Source organism: Mesocricetus auratus, unplaced genomic scaffold, assembly GCF_017639785.1.
Source record: "Mesocricetus auratus isolate SY011 unplaced genomic scaffold, BCM_Maur_2.0 Super-Scaffold_100029, whole genome shotgun sequence".
NCBI lineage: Eukaryota > Metazoa > Chordata > Mammalia > Rodentia > Cricetidae > Mesocricetus > Mesocricetus auratus.
Genome location: NW_024429210.1, coordinates 19,245,171 through 19,255,335, shown reverse-complemented (window position 1 = coordinate 19,255,335; position 10,165 = coordinate 19,245,171). Strand labels below are relative to the sequence as shown.

Below are 10,165 nucleotides of genomic sequence, written 5' to 3'. Positions count from 1 at the left end.
GAGTCTCATTATGCAGACACAAGTCGCCTTTAAACTTGCTATACAGCTGAGATTGGTCTAAGCTTGCAATTCCCCTGCATCTGCCTCCTGAATACTGGAATTAAAAGTGTGTTCCATCCCGTTTTAAAGAGTCGGTTCCTTGTGAAGTACCTAAGGGATCGTCTCTGTGTCTCTTCATATCCTCTTCTCATCATGTGTATCTGTCCAAACTATTTCCTCATAAATATGCTAGTTAGCTGAACATGGTGGCACCCCACAGGCTGAAGCAGTCAACTTACACACACACAGTGAGTCACAGGCCAGCTACAGAGTGAGGCTGTCTCTCGTGTGTGTGTGTGTGTGTGTGTGTGTGTGTGTGTGTGTGTGTGTGTGTGTGTGTGTGTGTCCCCATCCATCTAAGGATATACAGACATCAAAGAATAGAGCCATCTTTGAATCAGTAGAACAAAATTAGTCTAGTTTTATCCCTAGCACATCAGTATTCAAATAATATTCTATTTTCTTTCTTTCTTTTTCTTTTTTTTTTTTTTTTTGCTTTTTGATCCAGGGTTTCTCTGTGAAACAATCCTGGCTGTCCTGGAACTTACTCTGTAGACTGCCTGACTGACCTCATACTCACAGAGATCCACCTGTTTATGTCTCCCAAGTGCTGGGTTTAAAGTCTTGTGCCACCACCACCAGGCCGCCAGGTTGTATTCTACTTTTCGTTTGTTTGTTTGTTTGTTTGTTTGTTTGTTTGTTTGTTTTTCGAGACAGAGTTTCTCTATGTTGTTTTGGAGGCTGTCCTGGAACTCACTCTGTACACCAGGCTGGCCTCAAACTCACAGATCCGCCTGCCTCTTCCTCCAGAGTGCTGGGATTAAAGGCGTGGGCCACCACCGCCTGGCTTTGTATTCTACTTTTCTTATAGGCAAGCTTGCAACATTTGACATTTAGGAAGTCAGTATGCAGGCAGATCATTGCCCACACCTTCTTCCGTTCTAGATATCAAATTAGACGATAAGAAGTGTCTATTTGGACATGAGCTTGTTCTAATATAGAAAGGCTTACGCTGTCTGTATATCTTTACGCAAAGTTATCCTCTTGAATTCGCTCAAGATTGCCTGTAAGAAGTGAACACACTGGGCTGCAGAGATGGCTCTGTGGTTCTTAAAGAGGACTCTGGCTCAATTCCCAGCACCCATATGACAATTCACAACTGTCTGTAACTCCAAGATCTGACACCCTCACACAGACATACAAGCAGGCAAAACACCAATGCACATAAAATAAGATTAAAATAAATACATTAATTAAAGTGACCACATAATAAAAAGGAAGCAGTGGTTTCAGTGTTTCAAGATCAAACTTAAACATCAATATAGAAGTGATTTATTGCCAAGAGCATTACACTCAACATCTATTTATGTTAACTATGCTAAAACCAGTTTGCCCAGCCAATGTTTATAAAATGTTGTACAAGCGCCCTCAGCTGGTTAAAATAAAGAACTACCAAAAAACATGTTCCATTAAGTTAATGGAATCATCTTCAGAAATTTCTGAAACTCCAGCCTGGGATCGAAGAATGGACATGATGTCATTAAACAAATTTTCAAAGCCATTCTGTAAACAGATATTTGCCAATTCTTGCCACTTTTCTAAGGAGCAAAATAAATCACCCATCACTAGATGCTCTATTACATCTGAAAAAAAAAAAAAACAGCAGCATTATACTATGGAATTCCCTCTTACTTGATAACCCATACTTAAGCAAGCCTTCAAAAATGAAGAGACCCCATTTCAACATAGTTATCCTCAACCTGGGTTTGGCCCAATAAGTTTCATGCTATGACACGTATGACACAGTGCTCAAGTGTGACACTATGACACTACGGCAGATCTTGTACATTCTTGAGCATCTATTCCTTCTCTTTATTTTCCTTTGTCATTCACCATTAACTGCACCAACGCAGCCATCTAACTTGTTTCCCCTCCCCCACCCCCTCCACACATGCCCCTACATAAGGTAGATGGTGTTGAAGGGAGAAGGCAGTGAACTCAGAAAGTGAAGAGTAGACACCACTGGAAACAAGTGCTGAGGACCCAGAGCTTGGATCAGCGTCATAAATGCTCTAGCAGAACTGTGCAAGGGTTAAGAGACTCCTTAACAAACTGTAATCCTTTCTCCACATAGAGACTTCTTAATCTTGTAGTATCTATAACCAATATTGTTCTAAAAGAAATGAAATAGTTTTGCTTTAAAAAAATCTAATATGAGCCGGGCGTTGGTGGCGCACGCCTTTAATCCCAGCACTCGGGAGGCAGAGGCAGGCGGATCTCTGTGAGTTCGAGGCCAGCCTGGTCTACAGAGTGAGTTCCAGGACAGCCTCCAAAACAATACAGAGAAACCCTGTCTCGAAAAACCAAAAAAAAAAATCTAATATGGGGGCTGGAGAGATGGCTCAGAGGTTAAGAGCATTGGCTGCTCTTCACTCTCTTTGGTATTTATTTATTCTGTGTATGAGGGATGCATATGAGGTTATAAATGTATATGCTCATGTGTATACATGAGCAAAACCCTTAAGAACTATCAATCTTCTATTTTTAAGACAGGGTTTCTTACTGGCTTGTAGCTTGCCACACAGGCTGGAGTAGATAACCAGCAAGCCCCTGAGACCTGCCTGTCTCTGCCTCCCCAGTGCTGGAACCACAAATGTGTGCCACCATACCTCATGCTTTTACATGTGTTCTGGAAACGGCAACTGGTGGAGCTACCTCCTAGACCCACTATTCACCAGTTCATTGAACTAAACTTATTAAACTCTGTTATAGAATATTTCCCTTTTGATTACTATCATCACTACTATTTTATTTTGAACACAATTGTTATTTTCCTATTGAATATTTTAGTTACTACCTGTAATAATAAATTCAGAATATTAAATTATCTTCCTCAACAAAATTTCAGGCAATTAACTATTTTTTCTTTGACCTTAGACAATAGTATGAAAAGTTACCTGCTTAAACTTCTATATAAAATTAGTAAAAAGGGGGAAATGTGAAATTTTAATAGCTCCTCAATTTCATTGCAAAGTTACATCCTTCAACAAACATATCCCAATGCCAATAGACTTGCTAACATGGTAACATGGTAATCTTCATATTTATAAACTCTAATCATCTTGAACTTCTCCTTAAATGACTCATGACTATCTCGTTCTCAATAGCACTTAAATTTACTTACATGAACTTTAGTCAGATCTCAAAATCAAGCCACTAACATGCCTTAAGATCACTTAAAACTATGCACTCAATCCCTGTCTTACAGTCTTCTCAGCCTGTTCTAAGTTTAACCTACCTTTAAGAAAATAATGTAACTATGCAACCAACATTATTACACCTTGGACTTCACACTTAATTACTTTTTACAACTGAAGCTAAAGGAATAGTTTTGATATTAAACTATGTACTTTTCTATACCTCTGACCAAGAAGTAAGTGTGTGTGTGTGTGTGTGTGTGTGTGTGTGTGTGTGTGTGTGTGCGTGTGTGTTGTGATAATCATTTGTTGAAAACAGCAAACATGTCTGGGTGGTGGTGCACACCTTTAATCCCAGCATTCAGGAGGCAGAGGCAGGCCAGTCTCTGTGAGTTTGAGGCCAGTCTGATCTACAGAGTTCTAGGACAGCCAGGACTGTTACACAGTGAAAAAGAAAGAAAGGAAACAAGTTGAAAGCAACCTTAAACAAAACAAATAATCCACAAATGTTGGAAGCAATATTTAGATGCAGGTTGATAATATGTCTGTTCTGTCTGATATGAGTGCTGTTCTGGGTCAGTACAGTAATTTCTTCCCTGTAAAACTCTGTTAAAGATTTCTTTTTTTTTTTTTTTTTTTTTTTTTTTTTGGTTTTTCGAGACAGGGTTTCTCTGTGGCTTTGGAGGCTGTCCTGGAACTCACTTTGTAGACCAGGCTGGCCTCGAACTCACAGAGATCCGCCTGTCTCTGCCTCCCAAGTGCTGGGATTAAAGGCGTGCGCCACCAACGCCCAGCTAAAGATTTCTTTAGGGAAGTTATTTTCATTCCTTTTCCACCCCATGCTTTCTGTGCTACTCAACAAATACAGAGCAAAAGACCTTTGTTAGGGACAGACAGGCAACAAGGACTGACAGATCAGACGCACACAACAGAGAGCTGACAGGACACAGAGCACAGACTACAGACAGAACACAGGGAGAGTGGTGGAGAATTCAGAGTCGTGCTCCCTCTTGGTCATTGTCATTCCTCAGTGCACCGCAGGCACACTTACCTTTCCCACCTTTACTGACTTCCCGAAGTAGCTTAACGCCAACATTTTTCAAACCCACAGAAAACAGATGAAGTACAGCCAGTGCAAAAGATAAAAATGGTGGTTTTCCATCTCTTTCTTGAGTAAGACATTTAATTAACTCAATTTGGGGACATGTTGTTATCAGCTCTATCAGGTCATCTGTGAGTGAAAATGAAAAACCAAATCTCACCATCTTCATGTGACAAATCAACTAGACATAACAGCTATGTGTACTCCTGCCAAGCAACCTTCTTTCCCATACTTCGAAGTCCCCCTTTGAATCCAACCAAAACTCAACAGTATTCTCTTCAATTTTGAACAAAATAAGAAAAAAAGGACAATTCCGAGCAAGGAGTTATCTGAAAATACATATAAAATAGTATTCAGGAAAAGCACTGTGTTGGCAATCAAGAAGTTGACTTCTAAGCACAGGCCCACCAGCCACTTGTCTTTATGACTGTTACCACGCCTGAAAAGTACTACCGTTGTAGAGAGGTCATACAATGTTATGCAACACGAGGTTAGGTTTATCATGTCTGCTTTTAAGTAATAAATCAGGGTGGTTGGCTTTTTAAAATTATTTATGTCTGTGTATGTTTGTGGATGTGTACTTCTACTGAGTATAATATCATTTTTCTTTTTGTGTGTTGCACAGAAAATAGAACTCAGTCGTTTCCCCCCTAAAGTATTCAATGTTAGGAAATTCAAAACTCAAGATTTTAAGAAGAAACTAATAGGGGCTGGAGAGATGGCTTAGTGGTTAAGAGCACTGGCTGCTCCTCCAGAGGTCCTGAGTTCAATTCCCAGCAACCACATGGTGGTTTGCAACCATCTATAATGAGATCTGGTGCCCTCTTCGGGTATGCAGGAATACATGATAAAGGTCCTAGAGAGATCAGGGATAACAGGAACGTACCTGAATATAATAAAAGCAATATACAGTAAACCAACAGCTAACATCAAACTAAATGGAGAGAAACTCAAAGCAATTCCTCTAAAATCGGGAACAAGACAAGGCTGTCCACTCTCTCCATGTCTCTTCAATATTGTACTTGAAGTTCTAGCTACAGCAATAAGACAACAAAAGGAGATAAAGGGGATACAAATAGGAAAAGAAGAAGTCAAACTTTCATTATTTGCAGATGATATGATAGTTTACATAAGTGACCCAAAAAACTCCGCAAGGTTACTCCTAGAGCTGATAAACACCTTCAGCAATGTGGCAGGATACAAGGTAAACTCAAAAAAATCAGTGGCCCTATTATATACAGATGATGAAGTGACTGAGAAAGAAATCAGAGAAACATCACCTTTTACAATAGCCAAAAACAGCATCAAATATCTGGGGATAATGTTAACCAAGGAAGGGAAAGACCTGTATATCAAGAACTTTGTGTCTTTGAAGAAAGAAATCAAAGAAGATACCAGAAAATGGAAAGATCTCCCATGCTCTTGGATTGGTAGGATCAACATAATAAAAATGGCAATCTTGCCAAAAGCAGTCTATAGACTCAATGCAATCCCTATCAAAATTCCATCACAATTTTTCAAGGACCTGGAAAGAACATTAAGCAACTTTATATGGAAAAACAAAAGGCCCAGGATAGCCAAAACATCCCTATACAATAAAGGAACTTCAGGAGGCATCACCATACCTGACTTCAAGCTCTATTATAGAGCTATAGTCCTGAAAACAGCTTGGTATTGGCACAAAAATAGGCAGGTAGACCAATGGAACCGAATCGAAAGCCCTAATTTTAACCCACACACCTATGAACACCTGATTTTTGACAAAGAAGCTAAAACTGTACAGTGGAAAAAAGAAAGCATCTTCAACAAATGGTGCTGGCATAACTGGGTAGTGGTATGCAGAAGACTGCAGATAGATCCATGTTTATCGCCTTGTACAAAACTTAAGTCCAAATGGATCAAAGATCTCAACATACATCCAGCCACACTAAACTTTTAGAAGAGAAAGTGGGAGATACTCTTCAACGAGTTGGTACAGGAGACCACTTCCTAAACATAACACCAGTGGCACAGGCACTGAGATCAACAATTAACAAATGGGACCTTCTGAAACTAAAAAGCTTCTGTAAGGCAAAGGACACAGTCAAAAAGACAAAAAGGCAGGCCACAGAATGGGAAAAGATATTCACTAACCCTACATCTGACAGAGGGCTAATCTCCAAAATTTACAAAGAACTCAAGAAACAAGTCTCCAAAACACCAAAGGATCCACTTGAAAGGTGGGGTACAGAGCTAAATAGAGAATTCTCAGTAGAGGAGGCTAAAATGGCCAAGAGACACTTAAGAAAGTGCTCAACATCCTTAGCCATCAGGGAAATGCAAATCAAAACAACTCTGAGATACCATCTTACTCCTGTCAGAATGGCTAGAATCAGAAACACCGAAGACAATTTATGCTGGAGGGGATGTGGAGAGAGAGGAACACTCCTCCACTGCTGGTGGGAATGCCAACTCATACAGCCTCTTTGGAAATCAGTATGGAGATTCCTCAGGAAAATGGGAATTAATCTACCACTAGACCCAGCAATTCCACTCTTAGGCATTTATCCAAATGAGGCAGGTTCATACAACAAGGGCATCTGCTCCACTATGTTCATAGCAGCATTGTTTGTAATAGCCAGAACCTGGAAGCAACCTAGATGCCCCTCAACTGAAGAGTGGATAGAGAAAATGTGGTACATTTACACAATGGAGTATTACTCAGCAGAAAAAAACAATGGAATCTTGAAATTCGCAGGGAAATGGATAGCACTGGAAGAAACCATCCTGAGTGAGGTAACCCAGTCGCAAAAAGACAAACATGGTATGTACTCACTCATATATGGATTTTAGATATGGATCAGGATAGTGCCAGTCTGCACTTCCACAGATAGAGAGTCTGGGAAACAGGAAAGAACCTAAAAGATATGCATATATGCATAGTACCCAAGAGAAGAGGATGGAGACAAGATCCTCTGAATGGATGGGGAACAGGGCGAGGGGGGGGTAGTGGGACCTGGGAAGAATAGAGGGAGTAAAGAGGAAGGGAGTTGGTCATGGGGGAACAGGAAGTTGAGGGGGTGGAGGTAGAATAGGGGGAAGAGGGAATCATAGGATCGAAGACAGATCAGGCACCAGAGTGACCTCGAGTGATCTAAAGGTATAACATCAATTGGCAAGCTAAGCAATAGTGGAAGGACCACCTCGAATGCCCATTCCTGATAATGAACTTGATGTCTATAACTATCCGGGAGCCTTCATCCTGGGACTGATGGAAGCAGAGGCAAACACACAACTAAGCACTGAACTGAACCCAAGGAACCCAGGGACAGAGAGAGAGGAATGATGAGCAAATTGGCAAAGAATGGGCTGGCAAAACCAGCAGAGACAGCTGATCTGAACAGGGGAGTGCTCTTGGACCCCAGACCGACAGTGGGGAGGCCAGAATGGGACTGATCTGGACCCCCCAAATGTGAGTGTCAGTGAGAAGGCCTGGACAACCTATGGGGCTCTGAGCTGTGGATCAGTGTCTATCCCTGGTATACAATCTGTCTTCATGTGCCTATAGCACAAAGAGAGATGCTCTCTCAGCCTGGACTCTTAGGGGAGTGCCTTGACCCTACCAAGAGTAAAATGATAGACTCTAGACATCCCCTATGTGGAAGGATTTGGCAATAGGGTGGGAGGGAGGGTGGAAGGGGAGTGCGGGAGGAGGGGAGGGAGAGGGAACTGGGATTGACATGTAAAACAAGCTATTTAAAATTAAAAAAAAAAAAAGAACCACAGATTGCTCACAGAGCACCAAAAAAAAAAAAAAAAAAAAGGCTGCATCGTAATAAATAAATCTTTTTTAAAAACTCAATTAATAAAGCTGGGCATGCTCAAATGTGTCTGTCCTAGTGTGAAACAGCCTGGAGGAAGGGGCAGTGTGAGTTCAAAGCCCTAGGCTATAGTAAGAGTCTGTTTTTAATAAATCAATGTGGTTTTTAAAATTATGTATGTGTGTGTGCACTGGTGCACAGGTGAGGCCAGCAGACATGTGGGCCCTAGGGACTGAACTCATATCATCCATCTTAGAGGCATCCAACATAACTATTTTAAGTAGTTAGAAGTTGCCAGCATGCAATAATTTTCATTACTGATTTTGTGGGAGGGGTGGAGGAGCAATGCACTCGTGAGAGCAAAGGTCACCTTGCAGGGGTCCATTCTCCCCTTCTACCATCCAACTCAGGCTATCAGGCTTCACTACTAGGTCATCTTGCTGTGCCAACATTTCACCATTTCTAACACCAGAAAAGCAGTTCATGTGGCTTAATACACTATTCAAACACTACCTAAAACTACAATTATGGTTTTATATTTATAAATCCTACATTAATTTCCTAAGTTTTCAATATAAGATATCCCTTTTTAGGCCACAACAGGTAATTTTCAGAATAATTTCTAAGTCTTTCAAGAACTGTTATAAATGTAATTTGTATCTAAAAAGGCAATACAGGATAATCTGGTGTTTACTAAACAAATATCTTGTGTGCCAGGAGCAAACAAATAGTAATTAACTGACCTTGCTACTCAAAAATAGTGATATATTGTCATTTTTGGGCTCCCCTGGGCTTAGAGATATTAATCTTCTCTAAATTATGAATGATATAATGTAAAATGGCCTACCTGGTCCCCAATATCTACACCTTTCCCGATCTACAAGTGCCATACACCATAATTATGCACATGTAAGAATATTACATATACATGAGCATACGTGCATACATAACATATAAAGAGAGAAAAAGGTTAATCGAAGAGATAGGGAGAAGGAAGAGAGAATATTATTCTGCATCAATCAAATCAAACAATTTATCAGGCAGTTATGATGCACACCTTTAATTCCAGCACTAAGGAGCCAAAGGAGGAAGATCTCTGTGAGTTTGAGGCCAGCCTGGTCTACAGAGTTTCAGGGCAGTCAGGACTATACAAAGAAACCTTGTCTCAGGAAAAAAAATTCAAATGATTAAGCAAACATTTTCTAAGAAAAGTAACAAGGCTTGAATCACTCAGTTTTAACATCTAAAATTAACTCCTCTCTCTATATTATACTCAATAGTTATTCAAACTTCTCTCCTGTAAATTGATGTCTTTATCAGTATTACCTGCAGGAGTTGATATCTAATTAGAAAGAGTGGCATTTCAAATCTGCTCCTCTGTGCTTACTGTCCTTCAGATCTGCTTTCCTACTCTTTGCTGGTGATGTGTCAATCATCTTACCTCCCATGTGTTGTCCTAATAAACACATAAGCTTATTATTTGCTTCATCCACAAATGCCTAAAACAACGGTTCTCAAAAGACTGTCTATGGTCCACAATGTCATAGCTCCAAAGCCACTTGTCTTTTTTGTTCCCACTCTCATACAGAGATATTTTCTGAAGGTCATAAGCGTAGTATTACAGCAAACACAAGGAGTCATCTATTTTCATGAATCTTCTCCTTGTAGGGGACTAGACAACATCTATCCCCCTCCTCATAAGGACACAATGACAAACCAAAGTTCACTTCCACCAAAGCTCCCCCTGGAGAATCCATGAGTTTATTAGGAGCATTGTGAAAGGTTACTGGCAGGAGTGTGGGTGACCTCAAAGTGACCATATTGGAAAGTCTTCACCAAGCATTAATAATGGCTTTGCCACAGAGTTCTAATAGAGCTGCTTTCGCTAGTCTTTTCCAGCCTATGAACTTTTTCCCTCCCTGAGACACCAGAGCCATGTGCAATTAGAACAGAAGTGCATACTGTTGAGCGGTAGCTGGTACTCAGGTGAGGGTCCTAGGACCCTCCTGGCTCCCTCTACAGTCAGC

The 10,165-nt window shown here is 40.6% G+C and overlaps 1 protein-coding gene across 4 annotated transcripts in view; it reads right to left on the bottom strand.

Moving 5' to 3' along the window:
• Nucleotides 1-1,355: 1,355 nt before the first annotated feature.
• Nucleotides 1,356-10,165, bottom strand: part of Clhc1 (clathrin heavy chain linker domain containing 1) — a 35,914-nt gene continuing 27,104 nt past the window's right edge. For all 4 annotated transcript variants that reach the window (XM_005070346.4, XM_040733154.1, XM_040733153.1 and 1 more), the window contains 2 exons: nucleotides 4,288-4,467; nucleotides 1,356-1,682 (listed from right to left, as the gene is read on the bottom strand). In XM_005070346.4, the coding sequence (XP_005070403.1) occupies nucleotides 1,489-1,682; nucleotides 4,288-4,467 (374 nt within the window). In that variant the 3' untranslated portion in view covers nucleotides 1,356-1,488. The remainder of the gene's footprint in view (nucleotides 1,683-4,287; nucleotides 4,468-10,165) is intronic.